Source organism: Heterodontus francisci, chromosome 5 (genome assembly GCF_036365525.1).
Source record: "Heterodontus francisci isolate sHetFra1 chromosome 5, sHetFra1.hap1, whole genome shotgun sequence".
NCBI classification, from domain to species: domain Eukaryota; kingdom Metazoa; phylum Chordata; class Chondrichthyes; order Heterodontiformes; family Heterodontidae; genus Heterodontus; species Heterodontus francisci.
Window position 1 is genome coordinate 108,846,427 of NC_090375.1, and position 21,361 is coordinate 108,867,787.

General features: G+C 44.7%; 1 protein-coding gene across 2 annotated transcripts in view; it reads left to right on the forward strand.

The window, feature by feature from the left end:
* The window catches only part of rab2a (RAB2A, member RAS oncogene family), a 130,900-nt gene that overhangs the window by 7,757 nt on the left and 101,782 nt on the right, over positions 1–21,361 (forward strand). For both annotated transcript variants that reach the window (XM_068031898.1, XM_068031897.1), the window contains exon 2: positions 19,650–19,721. In XM_068031898.1, the coding sequence (XP_067887999.1) occupies positions 19,650–19,721 (72 nt within the window). The remainder of the gene's footprint in view (positions 1–19,649; positions 19,722–21,361) is intronic.

Sequence of the window (21,361 nt, forward strand, 5' to 3'; positions counted from 1 at the left end):
TTTTAAAGGTAACATAATTGTGCAGTATGGATTAGTTTCTTAAGAACGGAAATAATCGGAAGAGTACACCTGTAGGATGCTATTTGGGCAGGCTGCACAGACTGCAGGTGTATTGTCTATGCAGCATGACTACATCATTTGCTGCTGAAGGGGAGTGATGGACAGTTGACTCTCAATTGTATCACTGCAGCTGACTGGAGGGGATTGGAGCAATGGCTTTAAAGGTGTGGCATTTTGAAAATAAATTGATAAAAGTTGAAAAATATTCAAGAACATGAAACAAGAAATACGAGCAGAAGTAGGTAATCTGGCCCCTTGACTCTGCTGTGCCACTGAATGCAGCCATGGCTGGTCTGATCTTGGCCTCAACTCCACTTTCCTGCCTGTTCTCCATAACACGAGACTCCCCTGTAGTTAAAGAATGTCTAATTCAGCAGCAAGTATATTGAGTGACTCAACCTCCACAGCTCTCTGGGGTAGAGAATTCCAAAGACGTGTGACCCTCTGAGAAGAAATTCTTCCTCCTCCATCATAAATTGGCAACTCCTTTATTCTGAAACTATGTCCTCTAATTTGATTTCCCCCATAAGGAGAAACATCTCCTCAATATCGACACTGCCAAGCTCCCTCAGAATCTTATGTTTCAATAAGATCACCTCTCTTTCTTAACTCTAATGAGTATAGGCCCAACCTGCTCAATCTTTCCTCCTAAGACAACCCCTTCATCCCAGGAATCAACCGAGTGAACCTTCTCTGAACTGCCTTCAGCGTAAGTATATACTTCCTTAAATAAGGAGACCAAAACTCCACGCAAGTGTGGTCTCGCCAGTGCCCTATACAGTTGTAGCAAGATGTCCCAACTTTTCTACTCCATCCCCCTTGAAATAAAGGCCAACATTCCATTTGCCTTCCTAATTACAGAATCTCAGAATTGTTACAGCACAGAAGGTGGCTGTTCAGCCCATCGTGTCTGCACTGGCTCTCAACTAGCATTTCACCTCGTGCCACTCCTTGCCTTCTCCCTGTAACCCTGCACTTTCTTCCTTTTCATATAACTGTCTAATTCCCTTTTGAATGCCTTGATTGAACCTGTCTCCTCCACACTCTCAGGCATTAATTGTGCATGTATATTAGCTTTGTGATTCATGTTGGCGCAGTGGTTAGCACCGCAGCCTCACAGCTCCAGCGACCTGGATTCAGTTCTGGGTACTGCCTGTGCGGAGTTTGCAAGTTCTCCCTGTGACTGCGTGGGTTTCCGCCGGGTGCTCCGGTTTCCTCCCACAGCCAAAGACTTGCAGGTGGTAGGTAAATTGGCCATTGTAAATTGCCCCTAGTGTAGGTAGGTGGTAGGAGAATGGTGGGGATGTGGTAGGGAATATGGGATGAATGTAGGATTAGTATAAATGGGTGGTAGTTGGTCGGCACAGACTCTGACCGAAGGGCCTGTTTCAGTGCTGTATCTCTAATAATAAAAAAAAATGTATGAGGACACCCAGATCCCTCTAATGCTGATTTCTGTAGTGTCTCCGTTTAAATAATTTGCTTTACTATTCTTCCTGCCAAAGTGGGCAACCTCACATTTTCCCACATGATAGTTCATCTGCCAAATTTTTGCCCACTTGCATCTTTTATCCCTTGGCAGACTCAGTGTCCTCCTCACAACGTGCTTTCCCCCCCATCTTTTGTATTGTCAGCAAATTTGGCTACAATACACTCTGTCCCTTCATCCAAGGCATTAAAATAGATTTTAATGCTTATGAGAACATAAATGAGAGCAGGGGTAGGCCACTTGGCCCCTCGAGCTTGCTCCACCAGTTATTAAGATCATGGCTGATTTGATTGTGGCTTCAACTCCACTTCCTTGTCTGTGCCCCATAACCCTTGACTCCTTTGTAGATCAAAAATCTGTCTAACTCAACCTTGAAAATATTCAATGACCAAGCCTCTACTGCTGTCATAGACAGGAGTTTTAGAGAAGTGGTTACACCCAAGGTGCAGGCAGATAGATGGGTGACCGCTAGAAGGGGCAGGCAGTCAGTGCAAGAATCCCCTGTGGCTATTCGCCTCCCTAACAAGTATACCATTTTGGATACTGTTGGGGGAAAACAGCAGCAGCCAGAGCAGTGGCACCATGGCTGGCACTGTTGTTCAGCAGGGAGGGACAAAGCGCAGAAGAGCAATAGTTATAGGGGACTGTATAGTCAGGGGCACAGATAGGCGCTTCTGTGGACGTGAAAGAGACTCCAGGATGGTATGTTGCCTCCCTGGTGCCAGGGTCAAGGATGTCTCTGAACGGACAGGGGGCATTCTGAAGGGGGAGGGTGGACAGCCAGAGGTTGTGGTACACATCTGTACCAACGACATAGGCATGAAGAGTGATGAGGTCCTGCAGGGGGAGTTTAGGGAGTTAGGTAGAAAGTTTAAAAAACAGGACCTCGAGGGTTGTAATCTCAGGATTACTCCCTGTGCCACGTGCCAGTGAGGCTAGAAATAGGAAGATAGTGCAGCTAAACACGTGGCTGAACAGCTGGTGTAGAAGGGAGGGTTTCAGTTATCTGGACCATTGGGATCTCTTCAGGGACAGATGGGACCTGTACAAGAAGGACGGGTTGCATCTAAACTGGAGGGGCACAAATATCCTGGCTGCGAGGTTTGCTAGCGTCACTCGGGAGGGTTTAAACTAGTGTGGCAGAGGGGTGGGAACCAGAGCAGTAGGACAGCAAGTGAAATAAATGAAGGGGAACTAGTAAATAAGGCCAGTAAGACTAAGAGGAAGAGCAGGCAGGGAGATGTTGTGGAGAACAGCGGGACTGGTGGTCTGAAATGCATTTGTTTCAATGCAAGAAGTATAACAGGTAAAGCAGATGAACTTGGAGCTTGGATTAGTACTTGGAGCTATGATGCTATTACAGAGACTTGGTTGAGCGAAGGACAGGATTGGCAGCTAAATGTTCCAGGATTTAGAAGCTTCAGGCGGGATAGAGGGGGATGTAAAAGGGGTGGGGCAGTTGCATTACTGGTTAAGGAGAATATCACAGCTGTACTGCTGGAGGACACCTCGGAGGGGTCATGCAGCGAGGCAATATGGGTGGAGCTCAGGAATAGGAAGGGTGCAGTCACGATGTTGGGAGTTTACTACAGGCCTCCCAACAGCCAGCGGGAGGTAGAGGAGCAGATATGTAGACAGATTTTGGAAAGATGTAAAGGTAACAGGGTTGTAGTGGTGGGTGATTTTAACTTCCCCTATATTGATTGGGACTCACTTAGTGCTAGGGGCTTAGATGGGGCAGAATTAGTAAGGAGCATCCAGGAGGGCTTCTTGAAACAATACGTAGATAGTCCAACTAGGGATGGGGCCGTACTGGACCTGGTATTGGGGAATGAGCCCGGCCAGGTGGTCGAAGTTTCAGTAGGGAAGCATTTCGGGAACAGTGACCATAATTCCATAAGTTTTAAGGTACTTGTGGATAAGGATAAGAGTAGTCCTCAGGTGAAGGTGTTAAATTGGGGGAAGGCTAATTATAACAATATTAGGCAGGAACTGAAGAATTTAGATTGGGGCGGCTGTTTGAGGGTAAATCAACATCTGACATGTGGGAGTCTTTCAAACGTCAGTTGATTAGAATCCAGGACCAGCATGTTCCTGTGAGGAAGAAGGATAAGTTTGGCAAGTTTCGGGAACCTTGGATAACGCGGGATATTGTGAGCCTCGTCAAAAAGAAAAAGGAAGCATTCGTAAGGGCTGGAAGGCTAGGAACAGACGAATCCCTTGAGGAATATAAAGACAGTAGAAAGGAACTTAAGCAAGGAGTCAGGAGGGCTAAAAGGGGTTATGAGAAGTCATTGGCAAACAGGATTAAGGAAAATCCCAAGGCTTTTTATACGTATATAACGAGCAAGAGGGTAACCAGGGAAAGGGTTGGCCCACTCAAGGACAGAGAAGGGCATCTATGTGTGGAACCAGAGGAAATGGGCGAGGTACTAAATGAGTATTTTGCATCAGTATTCACCAAGGAGAAGGACTTGGATGATGAGCCTAGGGAAGGGAGTGTAGATAGTCTCAGTCATCTCATTATCAAAAAGGAGGAGGTGTTGGGAGTCTTACAAAGCATTAAGGTAGATAAGTCCCCAGGGCCTGTTGGGATCTACCCCAGAATACTGAGGGAGGCAAGGGAAGAAATTGCTGGGGCCTTGACAGAAATCTTTGCATCCTCATTGGCTACAGGTGAGGTCCCAGAGGACTGGAGAATAGCCAATGTTGTTCCTTTGTTTAAGAAGGGTAGCAAGGATAATCGAGGAAATTATAGGCCGGTGAGCCTTACGTCAGTGGTAGGGAAATTATTGGAGGGGATTCTTCGGGACCGGATTTACTCCCATTTGGAAACAAATGAATTTATTAGCGAGAGGCAGCATGGTTTTGTGAAGGGGAGGTCGTCTCTCACTAATTTGATTGAGTTTTTTGAGGAAGTGACGAAGATGATTGATGAAGGAAGGGCAGTGGATGTTATCTATATGGACTTCAGTAAAGCCTTTGACAAGGTCCCTCATGGCAGACTGATACAAAAGGTGAAGTCACATGGGATCAGAGGGGAGCTGGCAAGATGGATACAGAACTGGCTCTGTCATAGAAGACAGAGGGTAGCAGTGGAAGGATGCATTTCTGAATGGAGAGATGTGACTAGTGGTGTTCCGCAGGGATCAGTGCTGGAACCTTTGCTGTTTGTAGTATATATAAATGATTTGGAGGAAAATGTAGCTGGTCTGATTATTAAGTTTGCGAACGACACAAAGGTTGGTGGAGTTGCGGACAGTGATGAGGATTGTCAGGATACAGCAGGATATAGATCGGTTGGAGACTTGGGCGGAGAAATGGCAGATGGAGTTTAATTCGGACAAATGTGAGGTAATGCATTTTGGAAGGTCTAATGCAGGTGGGAAGTATACAGTAAATGGCAGAACCCTTAGGAGTATTGACAGGCGGAGAGATCTGGGCGTACAGGTCCACAGGTCACAAAGTGGCAACGCAGGTGGATAAGGTAGTCAAGAAGGCATACGGCATGCTTGCCTTCATCGGTCGGGGCATAGTGTAAAAATAGGCAAGTCATGTTGCAGCTGTACAGAACCTTAGTTAGGCCACACTTAGAATATTGCGTGCAATTCTGGTCGCCACACTACCAGAAGGATGTGGAGGCTTTGGAGAGGGTACAGAAGAGGTTTACCATGATGTTGCCTGGTCTGGAGGGCATTAGCTGTGAGGAGAGGTTGGATAAACTCGGATTGTTTTCACTGGAACGACGGAGGTGGAGGGGTGACATGATGGAGGTTTACAAAGTAATGAGCGGCATGGACAGAGTGGATAGTCAGAAGCTTTTTCCCAGGGTGGAAGAGTCAGTTACTAGGGGACATAGGTTTAAGGTGAGAGGGGCAAAGTTTAGAGGGGATGTGCGAGGCAAGTTCTTTACACAGAGGGTGGTGAGTGCCTGGAACTTGTTGCCGGGGGAGGTGGTGGAAGCAGGTACCGTAGAGACGTTTAAGAGGCATCTTGACATACATGAATAGGATGGGAATAGAGGGATATGGACCCCGGAAGTGCAGAAGGTTTTAGTTTAGGCAGGCATCAAGATCGGCGCAGGCTTGGAGGGCCGAATGGCCTGTTCCTGTGCTGTACTGTTCTTTGTTCTTTGCTCTGGGGAAGAGAATTCCAGAGATTAATGACCCTCTGAAGAAATTCTGCCTCATCTCAGTTTTAAATGGAGACCCCTTATTTTTAAACTGTGCCCCTTAGTTCTAGATTCTCCCACGAGGGGAAACCATCCTCTCAGCATCTACCCTGTCAAGTCCCTCAGATTCTTTGTTTCAATAAGATCACCTCATTCTTCTAAACTCCAATGAGTATAGCTCCAACCTGCTGAACCTTTCCTCATAAGACAACCCCTTCACCCCAGGAATCTGCCTAGTGAACCTCTGAACTGCTTCCAATGCAAGTATATCCCCTATCAAATGAGACCAAAACTGTACACAGTACTGTAGGTGCTGATTAGTGATCTCACCAGTGCCCTGTACAGTTGTTGCAAGATGTCCTTACTTTTATACTTCATCCCCCCTTGGAATAAAGGCAAACATTCAATTTACTGTACCTGTATGTTAACGTTTTGTGATTGATGTATAAGGACATGCAAATCCCTCTGTACTGCAGCATTCTGCAGTCACTTCATATAAACTGCTCTTCTTGCCAAAGCGGACAACCTCACATTTTCCCCACATTGTGTGCCATGTGCCAGTTTTTTCCCCCCACTCACTTAAACTATCAATATCCCTTTGCAGGCACTGTGTCCTTTCCAAGTGCTTTCCTACCTATCGTTGTACTATCCTCAAATTTGGCTACAATACATTTGGTCCCTTCGTTCACGTCATTAATATAGATGGTAAGTAGTTGAGATCCCAGTATTGAACCCTATGATGCCCCACTAATTTGTTTGCTAACATGAAAATGCCTCATTTATCCTGACTGTGTTGCTTGTTAGTTTGCCAATCCTCTATCTATGCTGATTACCTCTAACACCATCAGCTCTTGTGGTGTAACCTTTTCTTCTTTGGCCTCCTTGTCTCGGGAGACAATGGGTAAGCGCCTGCAGGTGGTCAGTGGTTTGTGGAGCAGTGCCTGGAGTGGCTATAAAGGCCAATTCTAGAGTGACAGACTCTTCCACAGGTGCTGCAGATAAAATTGGTTGTCAGGGCTGTTTCGCAGTTGGCTCTCTCCTTGCGCTTCTGTCTTTTTTCCTGCCAACTGCTAAGTCTCTTGACTCGCCGCACTTTAGCCCCGCCTTTATGGCTGCCCGCCAGCTCTGGCGATCGCTGACAACTGACTCCCATGACTTCTGATCAATGTCACAGGACTTCATGACGCGTTTGCAGACGTCTTTAAAGCGGAGACATGGACGGCCGGTGGGTCTGATACCAGTGGCGAGCTCACTGTACTATGTGTCCTTGGGGATCCTGCCATCTTCCATGTGGCTCACATGGCCAAGCCATCTCGAGCGCCGCTGACTCAGTAGTGTGTATAAGCTGGGGATGTTGGCCACCTCGAGGACTTCTGTGTTGGAGATACGGTCCTGCAACCTGATGGCAAGGATTCTCCGGAGGCAGCGAAGATGGAATGAATTGAGACGTCGCTCTTGGCTGACATACTTTGTCCAGGCCTCGCTGCCGTCGAGCATGGTACTGAGGACACAGGCTTGATACACTTGGACTTTTGTGTTCCGTGTCAGTGCGCCATTTTCCCACACTCTCTTGGCCAGTCTGGACATAGCAGAGGAAGCCTTTCCCATGGGCTTGTTGATTTCTGCATCGAGAGACAGGTTACTGGTGACAGTTGAGCCTCGGTAGGTGAACTCTTGAACTACTTCCAGAGCGTGGTCGCTGTGTAACCTTTTATGTGGTGCCTTATTGAGTGCCTTGTGGAAATCCCAATACACTACTACTGGTTCCCTTTCATTCTGCTTATCAGAGTTCTGAGGATGTAATAAATGCGTCAAACTCTATTTCCCTTTAATATAACCATGTTGACTCTGCCTGATTGCATTATGATTTTCTAAATGTCCTGCTGCTACATCCTTCATAATGGGTTCGAGCATTTTCCCAAAGTCAGATGTTAGGTTAACTGTCCTAGAGTTTCCTGCTTTCTGTGCCCCCCCCCCCCCCCCCACTGAATAGAGGTGTTGTGTTTGTGACTTTCCAATCTGGTGGGACCTTTCCAGAATCTAGGGAATTTTGGAAGATTACAGCCACTGCAGCCAGTTCTTTTAAGACCTTGGGGTACAGGCCATTAGTTCAAGGGAACTTGTCAGCCTTTAGTTCCATTTGTTTTCCTAGTACTTTCTCTAGTGGCAGTACCTCATTTCTGCTATTCTTGCAATGCTTTTTGTGTCTTCTACTGTGATGATACAAAATACGTACAAAGTTTCTGCCATTTCCTTGTTTGCTGTTATTAATTCCCCAATCTCATACCCTAAGGGACCAACACTTAATTTAGCGACTCCCTTCCTTTTCATGTATTTGTAGAAGCTTTTACTGTTTGCTCTTATATTTCTTGCTAGTTTGCTCTCATACTTAAATTTCTCCCTATTTAGTTTTTTAGTCATCCTCAGGTTTCTAAAATGTTACCAATCTTCTGGCTTACCACTAATTTTTGCAGCATTGCATGCCTTTTCTTTCAAATTGATACCATCCTTAACTTCCTTAGTTCTCAATGGAATATATCTTTGAGAGTTATGAAATATCTCCTTAAATGTCTGCCTCTGCTCTGTCATTTTTTTAAACTTAACTTCCCAGTCTGCTGTCTTCATACCCTTGCCTTTAAGTTTAAGACACAAATTTCTCACTCTTATGTTATGATCAATCTTGCCTAGAGGGTCCTTTTACGATGAGGTCATTTATTAATCCTGTCTCATTGTACATTACCAGGTCTAAAATAGCCTGCTCCCGGGTTGGTTCCAGAATGTATTGTTCTAAGAAACTGTCCCTAATACATTCTATGAACTCGTCCTTCAGGTCACCTTTGCCAATTTGACTAGTCCAATCTATATGAAGAATAAAATTGCCCACAATTGCTGCAGTACTTACAAGCCCCCATCATTGCTTGATTTTTATATTCTGTCCACAGTGTAGCTACTATTAGGGCTATCGACTACTTCCGCCAGTGACTTCTTTCCTTTGCTATTATCTCCACCCAAACTGATTCTACATCTTGATCTTCCGAGCCAAGATCATTTCTCACTACTGTTCTGATCTCATCCTTTATTAAGTAATACCCCACTTCCTTTGCCTTTCTTCCTATCCTTCTGAAATGTCATACCCTTGAATATTTAGTTCCCAGCCATGGTCACTTTGTAACTGTCTTTGTAATGGCTATCATATACTATTTATTTCTATTTGTGCTATCAATTCATTCATGTTACGAATGCATGCAGCATTCAGTTTTGTCTTTCCCACTTTTTTTCCCTCCCTTTTCTGACTTTACTTGCTGGTACACCCTTATGTTATTATGCTTGGTCCCTTCCTGTCACGCTCTGGTTACCATTACCTGTACTATTGCCTTGTCCTTTTCATTAACTTTCTAAATCTCAACTCATGTGAACCCTTCAGTATCCTTCCTGCATTTAGTTTAAAACCCTCTCTACAACCCTAGTTGTGTGATTCACCAGGGCACTGGTCCCAGCAGGGTTTAGGTGAAGGCCATCTCGATGGTGCAGCTCACACTTTCTCCAGTACTGGTGCCAGTGCCCCATGAATTCAAACCTGTTTCTCCCTTACCAATATTTGAGCAACGCACTCAACACTCTGATCTTATTTACCTATGCCAATTTGCTTGTGGCTCGGGTAGTAATCCAGAGGTTACCACCTTTGTGGTTCTGCTTTTTAATTTAGCCCCTAGCAATTCTTACTCCCTCAGCCGAACCTCATTTTTAGTCCTACCTATGTCTTTAGTACTCACGTGGACCATGACAACTGGATCCTTCACTTCCCACTCCAAGTTCATCTCCAGCCCCAAGGAGATGTCCTTAACCCTGGCACTGGGCAGGAAACATAGCCTTCGGGATTCAGGGTTTCTGCTGCAGAGAACAGGATCTGTCCCCCTCACTATATTGTCAAGTACTACTCTCTGTTTATCTTCTGCACCCCCTCCCCAACCACTTGAACAGCCCCTTGCATCATGTTGCTGTGGTCAATTTTCTCACCCTCCCTGCAGTCCCTGCTCTCGTCCACACCAAGCTGCAAGAACCTCAAACCTAAAATAAAAGCAAATTACGGTTGCTGAAAATCCGAAATAAAAACAATGTGTTGGAAATACTCAGAAGGGTGCCAGCATTTGTGGAGGGAGAAAGTTAACCTTTTCAGGTTGATGACCTTTCATCAGAACGCGAACCTGTTGGGGAAGTGCAAGGGCTGAGGCTGCTCCATTGCTACCTTCTGGGTCCTGCCTCACTTGTCGCACCCTCTCGTACCTGAGAACGGACCAAAGCTGAAGTGCCTAGCTGAAGGAGTGTGACTGCCTCCTGGAACACAGTGTCCAGGCAACTTTTGCTCCCTTGCTCCACAGTGTCTGAATCTCATACTCCAACTCATCAATTCTGAGGCAAAGTTACTCGAGCTGCAGATATTTACTGCAGATGTGGGGTTGCAGTGGAGATCACTAGTGTCCACCAACTCCCATATGCGACAGCTGCACACACTTGCCCTGCCATCTCGACTGTGTTTTAATTAACGAATTAGGTTTCAAATTTAGAAATATCAGAATTCGTAGTTCTATTAATTAGGTGAACTAGTTAAGTACAATGCTTGTATCTCCTCAGTACCAGTTTAAACTACTGCCCCAGTTTTAATTAGGGAAAAAAAAGTAACTCTCCAACCAATCAACTACATGCTCACCTAATTAATGCCTCTGGGCTTCAGCTCTCAGGTCTCATTATCTCTGGCTTCCTCTCTCGCCTCACTGCTTGTTCTGCAAAAGACCGGAATTGCACCACCTCCCTCACTGCACCGAATACCCACGTTTACCAAATTCTTGACTTAAGCACTGTCGCGCAGGACTCAGTTGAGCAGAATTTTGTGCTGCTTGAAGCCCCAGCACTGATCCCTGTGGCACCCCACTAGTTGGTTTGCCAATCTGAAAATGGCCCATTTTTCCCAACTCTATTCTGTTAGCCAGTGCTCTGTCCATGCTAATATATTACCCCAACACCATGAGCTCTTATCTTGTGCAGTAATCTTTTACGTGGCACCTTACTGAATACCTTCTGTAAATCCAAATTCACTATATGTACTGCTTTATCCATCCTGCTTGTTTTGTCAAACACTATTTCTGTTTCATGAAACAATGTTGACTTTGCTTAATTGTAGTATTTTTTAAATGTCCTACTATTAATAAAGGGTTCCAGCATTTTCCCAATGATAAATGTTAGGCTAATGGCCAATAGTTTCCTGCTTTTTGTCTTTCTCCTTTTTTTGAATAGGGGCAAAGAAGAGGAGGACTGCTGTGTCAGTGGGGGAGCACTTTGGGGCCATGACTATAACTATTAGCTTCAAGATAGTTATGGAAAAGGATAGGACTGGTCCTCGGGTTGAAGTCCTAAATTGGGGGAAGGCTAATTTCGATGGCATCAGACAGGAACACTCAAAAGTTGAATGGGAGAGGCCCTTTACAGGTAAAGGGACGTCTGGCGAGTGGGAGGCTTTTAAAAGTGAGATAGGAAGAGTTCAGGGCCGGCATATTCCTGTTGGAATGAAGGGCAAGGCTGGCAAGTTTAGGGAACCTTGGTTGACTAGGGATATTGAGGGTCTGGTCAGGACAAAGAAGGAGGCATATGTCAGGTATAGGCAACTGGGATCAAGTGAGTCCCTCGGAGTATGGGGGATGTAGGACTACACTTAAGGAAATTAGGAGGGTGAAAAGGGGCCATGAGATTTCCCTGGCAGATGAGATAAAGGAGAATACTAAAAGATTCTATAAGTATATTAAGAGTAAAAGGGTAGCTAGGGAGAGAGTAGGTCCCCTTAAGGGTCAGTGTGTTAATCTATGTGTGCAGCCATGGGAAATGGGCGAGGTCTTAATACTTCTCGTCTGTATTTACCTTGGAGAAGGTCATGGAAGCTAGTGAGTTCAAGGGAGGGAACGCTGATATCCTGAAGCATACCAACATTACAATGGAGGAGGTGTTGGAGGTTTTGAAGTGCATTAAGGTGGATAAATCCCCAGGGCCTGACCAGGTGTATCCTAGGATGCTATGGGAAGCAAGGGAGGAGATTGCTGGGGCCCTGGCAGAGATTTTTGTATCATCATTAGCCACGGGTGAGGTACCGGAAGACTGGAGGATAGCTAATGTGCCTTTATTTAAGAAGGGCAGCAGGGATAAGCCAGGGAACTACAGGCCGGTAAGCTTTACATCAGTAGTGGGAAAGTTATTGGAAGGGATTCTGAGAGACAGGATTTGTATGCATTTGGAAAGGCAAGGTCTGATTAGGGTTAGTCAGCATAGCTTTGTGCATGGGAAATCATGTCTCTCAAATTTGATTGAGTTTCTCGGAGGTGACCAAGAGGATTGATGAGGGCAGGGTGATGGACGTTGTCTACATGGACTTTAGCAAGGCCTTTGACAAGGTCTCGCATGGTAGGTTGGTCCAGAAGGTTCGAACACATGGGATCCAGGGTGAGCTAGCCAATTGGATACAAAATTGGCTTGGTGATGGGAGGCAGAGGGTGGTAGTGGAGGGTTGTTTTTCAGATTGGAGGCCAGTGACCAGTGGTGTGCCACAGGGATGGGTGCTGGGCCCTCTCGTTAGTCATATATATTAATGACCTGGATGTGAATGTAGGGGGCATGATTAGTAAGTTTGCAGATGACACCAAGATTGGTGGTATAGTGGACAGTGAAGAAGATTGTCTAAGGTTACAACAGGCTATTAATCAACTGGGAAAGTGGGCAAGGGATTGGCAAATGGAAGTTAAAACAGACAAGTGCAAAGTGATGCATTTTGGGAAGTTAAACAAGGGCAGGACATATACAGTGAATGGCAGGACCCTGGGGAGTGTTGTTGAGCAGAGACACCTTGGGGTGCAAGTACATAGTTCCCTGAAAGTGGCAACACAGGTCGACAGGATGGTGAAGAAGGCATATGGCATGCTTGCCTTCATCGGCCGAGGCATTGAGTACAAGAGTTGGGATGTCATGTTACAGTTGTACGTAACGTTGGTTAGGCCGCATTTGGAGTACTCTGTGCAGTTCTGGTCGCTGCACTGCAGGAAAGATGTGATTAAGCTAGAGAGGGTGCAGAAAAGATTCACAAGGATGTTGCCTGGTTTGGAGGGCTTGAGTTATAAAGAGAGATTGGATAGGCTGGGTCTGTTTTCCCTGGAGCGAAGGAGGCTGAGAGGGGACATGATCGAGGTATATAAAATTGAGAGGCATAGAAAGGGTAGATAGCCAGAGTCTGTTTCCCATGGTAGGGGTGACTAAAACTAGAGGGCATAGATTTACCGTGAGAGGGAGGAGGATCAAAGGGGTAAATTTTTCACACAAAGAATAGTTGGTATTCCGAATGAGCTGCCAGAGGAGGTGGTGGAGGCAGGAACAGTAGCAACATTTAAGAGGCATCTGGAAAGGTACTTGAATGAGCAAGGCATAGAGGGATGTGGAATTAATGCAGGCAGGTGGGATTAGTATAGATGAGCATTATGGTCGGCATGGACGTGGTGGGCCGAAGGGCCCGTTTCTATGCTGTACGACTGACTGGATATTAAATATTCCTGGATACAAGGTGTTCAGGAAAGATGGGAGAGAGGAAAGGGGGAAGGGTGGCAGTATTGATGGAGAATGTTGCAGTGATGGAGACAGAGGATGTTCCAAAGGGGACAAGGACAGAATCTCTGGCTAGAGCCAAGGAACAAAGAAAGGTGCAATTACATTGCCCTGTGTAGTCTATAGACCACCAATTTGTGGGCAAGATGTAAGGAACAAATTTGCAAGGAAATTACTGGTGCAAGAATTAGAGAAATAATGGAGGACTTCAATTAGCTAAATATAGACTAGGATTGTAATAGTGCAAAGAGCAGAGAGAGGCAATATTTCGCAGAGTGTGTTGAGGAAAATTTTCTACAGTATGTTTCCAGTCTAACAAGAAGGCACTGCTAGACCTGGTTCTTGGAAATGAGGTGTGCCAAGTGGATCAAGTGTCAGGAGGGGAATGTTTAGGGGACAGTGATCCTTGTATCATTAGGTTTAGGTTGGCTATGGAAAAGGACAAGGAACAATGTAGAGTAAGAATAATTAACTGGGAGGAAGCCAAAATCAATGGATAAGAATGGATCTGACCCAGATAAATTTGAATCGGTGGTTGGTGAGCAAAACTGAGCAATGGGCTGCCTTTAAAGAGTGTTCAGGCACAGTCAAGGTACATTCCCATGAAGGGGAAATGTAGGGCTAACAAATCCAGAGCTCCCTGGATGATCAAAGCAATCGAGATTAAGATGAAGAAAAAGTGTGTTTAGTAGATGTCAGGTGGATAATACAATGGAGAACCAGGCTGAATACAGAAGGTTCAGAAGGGAAGTGAAAAAGAAATTGAGAAGCAAAGAGAGTATGAAAAGAGACTGGTAGCTAATATGAAAGGGAATCCAAAAGTCTTCGATACGCAGATGGTAAAAGGAGTGGGGCCAATTAGGGACCAAAAAGAGGCTTTCTGCATGGAGGTAGAGGTGTGGCTGAGGTATTAAATGAATACTTTACATCTGTCCTCAAGGAAGATGATGCTGTACAGGTCATGGTGAAAGAGGAGGTAATTGAGACACTTGAAGGGTTTATAATTCATAAAAAATGGTATTGGATAGGCTGTCTGTATTTAAAGTTGATAAGGGACCAGGACCAGATGAGACCAAGGATACTGAGGGAATTGAGTGGAAATTATAGAGACATTGGCCATAGTTTTTCAGTCTTTGACTTGGATGATGCTAAAGGATTGGAGAACTGCAAATATTACACTATTGCTCAAAATGGGTGTAAAGATAAACCTGCCAACTACAGACCAGTCAGTTCAACCTCAGTGGTGGGGAAGCTTCGAGAATTGATTATTCAGGACAGAATTAATAGTCACTTGGGCAAATGTGGGTTAATTGAGGAAAGCCAGCATGTATTTGTGAAGGACAAATCGTGTTTAACTAATGTTCTGGAGTTTTTTTTGATGTAACAGGGTTGATGAAGGTAATGCTGTTCATGTGTACGTGGTCTTCCAAAAGACATTAGATACAGTGCTGCATAAATATGAGCCAGGTTATAGCCCATGGAATAAAAGGGACAGTAGCAACATGGATATGACACTGGCTTAGTGGCAGGCAACAGTAATGGTTAATGGATGTATTTTGGACTGGAGGAAGGTTTGTAGTAGAGTTCTCTTACTGATATATATTGTAAAGACCTAGACCTTGGTTTGCAGGGTGCAATTTCAAAATTCGCAGACGATAAGCAACTTAGAAACATTGTGAACTGTGAGGGGGATAGTGTAGAACTCGGAAAGGATGTAGACAAGTTGGTGGAATGGGCAGACAAGTGTTAGATGAAATTTCATGCAGAAAAGTGTGAAGTGATTCATTTTGGTAGGTAGAGTGCGGAGGGACAATATAAAATAAAGGATGCAATTCTAAAGGGGGTGCTGGAGCAGAGGGACCTGGGTGTACATGTGCATAAACCATTGAATCTGGCAGGACAGGTTGAGAGCAGCATCCTAGTCTTAATAGGGAATAAAAACAAGAAATGCTGGAAATACTCAGCAGGTCTGGCAGCATCTGTGGAGAGAAGCAGAGTTAATGTTTCAGGTCAGTGACTCCATCAGAACTGGCAGAGTCCGAAATGTAATAGGCATTAAGAAAGTAAAGTGGGGTGGGGCAAGAGATAACAAAGGAGGTGTTGATAGGACAAGGTCACAGAATAACTGGCCAGAAGGTCATGGAGCAAAGACAAACAGTATGCTAATAGTGGGTGAAAGACAAAGCTTTAGTATAGAGAGGGTGTTAATTGACAGAAAACTGAACAGCCTGGCCCCAAGCACAAACATGAGAAAAACAGTGGCTTGGCACAGCAGAAACAAACTAAAATAAAATAAAGACACAAAGAAAAAATAACTAATGCTCTGAAATTATTGAACTCAATATTCAGTCTGGCAGGCTGTAGCGTGCCTAATTGGTAAATGAGATGCTGTTCCTCGAGTTTGCGTTGATCACTGGAACACTGCAGCAATCCCAGGACAGAGATATGGGCATGAGAGCAGTGGGGGGGAGAAAGAGTGTTGAAATGGCCAGCAACTGGAAGCTCGGGGTCATGCTTTTGGACAGAGTGGAGATGTTCCACAAAGCAGTCACCCAGTCTGTTTTTGATCTCCCAAGTGTAGAGGAGAACACAGTGAGCAGTGAATACAGTATACCAATTGAAAGAAGTAAAGTAAATTGCTGCTTCACCTGAAAGGAGTGTTTGGGGCCTTGGATAGTGAGGAGAGAGGAGAGGGGTTAAATGGGCAGGTATTACACCTTCTGTGATTGCAGGGGAAGGTGCCGTGGGAAGGGGACAAGGTGGTGGGGGGTAATGGAGGAGTGGACCAGGGTGTCGCGGAGGAAACACTCTCTTTGGAATGCTGCCAGGAAGGGAAGTTGTGTTTGGTAGTGGCATCACTCTGGAGGTGGCGGAAATGATGGAGGATGATCCTTTGGATATGGAGGCTGATGGGGTGGAAAGTGAGGACAAGGGGAACCCTGTTGCAGTTCTGGGAGGAAGGGGTGAGGGTAGAGGTGCGGGAAATGGGCCGGACACGGTTGAGGGCCCTGTCAACCACAGTGGGGGGGGAATCCTCGGTTAAGGAAAAAGAAAGACATATCAGAAGCGCTGTCATGGAAGGTTGCATCATCAGAGCAGATGCGTCAGAGACGGAGAAACTGGGAGAACGGAATGGAGTGCTTATAGGAGGCAGGGTGTGAAGAAGTATAGTCAAGGTAGCTGTGGGAGTCAGTGGGCTTATAATTAATAGACAGCCTATCCCCAGAGATGGAGACAGAGAAGTCGAGGAAGGGAAGTGTCAGATAGACCTAGTAAAGGTGAGAAAAGGGTGGAAATTAGAAGCAAAGTTGATAGTTTTCCAGTTCCGGGCGGGAGCTGGAAACTGCACCGATAGTCATCCATGTACTGGAATAAGAGTTGGTGGAGGGCACCTGAGTAGGACTGGAAAAAGGAATGTTCGACATATCCCACAAAAAAACAGGCATAACTAGGACCCATCTGGGTACCCATAGCAGCCCCTTTTGCTTGAAGGAAGTGAGTGGAGTTGAAGCCTAAGTTCTTCAATGTGATAAGTTCAGGAGTGGGTGGTGGATGGGGGCTGGTTGGGCCTCTGTTCAAGGAAGAAGCAGAGAGCCCTCAAACTGTCCTGGTGGGGGATGGAGGTGTAGAGAGATTGGATGCCCATAGTGAAGAGCAGGCGGTTGGAGCCAGGAAACTGGCAATTATCAATGACGTATGGCGTCAGAAGAGTCACAGATGTAGGTGGGAAGAGACTAGAGTGGGGGAGAAGAGATAGTCAAGCGAGGAAGAAATAAGTTCAGTGGGGCAGGAACAGGCTGAGACAATGGGTCTGACAGGACAGTTCTGTTTGTGGATTTTAGGAAGGAGGTAGAAGCGGGCTGTCCGGGTTTGTGGGACTGAGGTTGGAAGTTGCAGACGGAAGATCTCCAGAGGAGATGAGGTCAGTGACAGCTCTGTGGACAGTAGCTTGATGTCCGGTGTTGGGGTCATGGTCCGGGGGAGGTAGGAAGAAGTGTCAGAGTTGGCGCTGAGCCTCTTCAAGGTAGAGGTCGGTATGCCAGACAACAACAGCACCACCCTTGTCTGCAGGTTTGATGACAATGTCAGGGTTAGACCTGAGAGAACGGAGTGCACCAAGTTCAGAGGGAGATAAGTTAGAGTGAGGGGGGCAGAGAAATTGAGACGCCGATGCCTTGCCAACAGTTTTCAATGAAAAGATCCAGAGTGGGTAATCGACCAGAGGGAGGGGTCCAGGTGGAGGGAGGATGCTGGAGGCGGGTGAATGGGTCTGCTGGTCGGGGGGAGGACTGCTGGTCAAAGAAGTGAGCCTGGAGGCAAAGGCGATGGAAGAGCTCACTGTCATGCCGAGTGTGAAATTCATACCTACCTTGTAGGGTCTTCGTTGATGGCTTCAGCTAAAAAACCCATTGAAGGTATTGGGACCTTGTGCTCCTCTATGCCTGTATTCGACAAGTGCCACTGCTTTTAATACAAGTATTATGCCTCTGGTTTTACCAGAGCTGCTCAAGCCATGCTGTACATATGCAGTCTGTAAAACGTTTACATGTAAGGCATGAAGAAACTTTTAGAAGGGAAATGCTCTATCTTTCCCTGAATATTGAGCTCTTGGTTAACTTGAAAAATTATCCTTTTCAAAAATCGGGGAACAAAGACCGCCTGTCCCCCACTTTTAACAGATTTTAAAGAGGCACCGCCTTGATTTTTTTTTTCTTCACCACTTTTGGATTTCTCTATTTCAGAAAGGCAAAAGTATGGGATTTCATTTACCACCTAAAGTAAACTCCGTGTTTCAACAAAGGAATAAAGAAATTTGGAGTTGATGTGCGTAAGCGTATTCCGAAAAGAGGGCTGTTGGTTATTGAGCTCATTAGGTTAACTTTGTCCACAAGCAAGTGATATTGTTACTGCAACAATGGGCTTAGACTTGGGTGCCATCTGGAGTATTTCCCGTTCCTTGTTGGTAATGTTATGCTGACTGCAAACTTTTGCAGCAATAGAAAATTGATTGCTTCAAAGTGTGCACCATGGAACAGAATTTGCTGCCAAAATAATAGCGAATTTAAAAGTGCTCGCTGTTGATGAGTATATGGCCAGCAATTTGTGATGAGTAAAAGACCTAGTTGCTAGAAATTAGCCCTACTCTGCTATTAGCTTCATGAAAACAGCAGGTTGGTCTCAACTTACCCATTAGTTTTGTAAAGTTGCTGCATTTGCATATTACTCACATAGCACTCTCGGTCCAGTACTTAACAGCATAAGTAGCTTTTTATAATTGGGGAAATTTATAATGCTACTCAACCTCTCTAGCCCAGAAAGGAACATTTTTAAATTGGAGTCTCATTTCCTACATTTCATAATCTCAGATTTTTTTAAATTTGAAATTTTATTTTTTTTCCTCACAATCCTGTCTGTCTTTCCCTCTCTTTCTGTATCTGATTTAACTCTAATTCACCCACTCTGATTCACTATCCTTCTGTCATTCCCTCTTGCTTTCTTAAACCTTCAATCTCTGGTTAAAGAGATAGAACCATTGATTTCATCATTCACTCAAGTCCCCTGTTATCAGTTCTCAATTCCAATGACTTTAAAAAAAAAAAAAAAATGTATTTAGAGATACAGCACTGAAACAGGCCCTTCGGCCCACCGAGTCTGTGCCAACCAACAACCACCCATTTATACTAACCCTACAGTAATCCCATATTCCCTCCCTACACTAGGGGCAATTTACAATGGCCAATTTACCTATCACCTGCAAGTCTTTGGCTGTGGGAGGAAACCAGAGCACCTGGGGAAAACCCACGCGGTCGCAGGGAGAACTTGCAAACTCCACATGGGCAGTACCCAGAATCGAACCCGGGTCCCTGGAGCTGTGAGGCTGCGGTGCTAACCACTGCGCCACCCTGAAGGGCAAAATACTTCAGCAGAACGCTAGGTGAAAAAGTTTGGCCGAGATTTAACTCATTCAAAACAGATCCACTTTGAGTTAAATCTGTAACTAACTGGGTACTGCAGAACATACCATGCTCTCGTGCTGCGCCATTATTTCATATTTACCCATAGAAGCCATAGGCAGTGTTAATATAAAGTCAGAGGTTGAGGTGAAGCAGGAGAATATTAATTTAATAAAAGCTTAACTTGTGGCATGGTTTGTTCAGTGATTTGCTCTGTTGCCAATGTGATCCCTCGTGCCTTTCCTTTTTCTTGTAAAAGTGTTACTTTGAGACCATTTGCCTATTACACTTACACTTGTATGTGCAGAATTTAACAATAGGCATCTCATTTATTTTGCAGGTGTGGGAAAGTCATGTTTATTACTACAGTTTACAGATAAAAGATTTCAACCTGTTCATGACCTTACCATTGGTGAGTATATGTTAAACTTGATATCCGTTTGATTGTCCTCTTGCCTCCACCAATAGAAATTTCATTAAAATTGTTTGCCATACAAATCCCCTTAAAGGACAAGATTTCAACCAGACAGTGCAGGCCCCTCTCTGATATTCTTGTGCTTTTGAGCAAGACTGTTAGAAATTTAGTATAGTTCCTTTTTAAATAAATAGTTGTGCAGTAACATAAGCATTTTAATTTAAGAAGGACATTGTTGACCTTTATTATTAGCTAACACAATAACAATAGCTTAAGGGTGATGCCGTTGCTGACCTGGTGATACTGCTAGACCAGCACCTGACAGCAGAATGTGAGTGAGCTGTTTTTGAGCAGTGCAATCTTTAGAGAATACTATCTACCGTATGAGTCATATTTTTGAAAAAACTTGTAACTGCCTTCTAAATTCATAAATTCTTGAGCTGGATGTTTATTTGAAAAGGTGCTTTAACCAATTGAAACTAATTATTTTACTGTGGTTATAAGGAGCCAAATCTTGCTAGCATGTGGCATCTTGGTGTGAACCATTAGTCAGACTTTTCCCATACCCTTGAGTTCAAAAAATGTTTGAGCCATAACTTACTGGAACTGAGAACTGCTAACGGGGCATCTGGGACCTTACTCAACAGTGGGACTACTGGTGTATCTCAACCAATGAGATTTTAAGGATTAAAGAAACTGAGAATGACAATGAAATATGGTGAATTAGTCCAATCAGGAACAGATATAAATATGGAAAGAGATTAAATTGAGAGAGAACACAAAGGAAAAGTAAAGTTTAAGAAAATGACTTTTTACAGAATCTAACAATTTACTACATGCAGGAATGAGATTCAACAGCTCAAATTGTTAGTACGGAACTTGAGTAGTGCTGAAAACAGACATTTTGTCGAAGCTTTCGTCTTGCACTCATCAGGACAAAACGCAAAAATACCAATGTAAGGGAAGCAACAAATCTATACAATGAGAAGAGACTGCTGATTGGTTGGCAAGTGGACTCTGGTAGAGGTGTTGCCATGAAGAATGCACCAGTTTATGGTGACTGACAGTTAACTGCCAAGCTTGGTTTGAAATTTTAAACCAGGCAGCTTGACTCTGGTCAAGGCATTGCCCTGAGGAATGAACCAATGAATGGCTGTCACTTATTTTGTTCAGCTGAAACAGATGCAATGTTTGTACATGTTCTTCCTGTCTGTCAAGAACAGGGCCCTGTGTATTAATATATGTAGCTTCCATTATGCACAAATGCACCACACTGCAAGCCAGACTATCTTTAATTGTTTGTCAGCATAATTCTTAGCACACTGAAAATTATTTAGCAAATGTTGTCCAATCTAGGAATCTCATCTAATGTTGGGCACGGTTTTGAGTTTTGCAAGCATGGGCTGGTTGGGTATGGTCTGTACCTTGCTCGTTGCGAGCAGCGGAAGGGACATGTTTGATACAATCAGCCAGTCTTTGGGTTTGTATACCGAGGATCACACTGGCATTGAAATTCATACATCACATTACTCATTTGCATGATGAGCAGAATGTCCTTTTGGCTTGATGGCAGCATCCTGTTAGTGAACACCACACATGTTGCTTCTGCATAGTAGCAGCATGAAACAGCTAGCTTT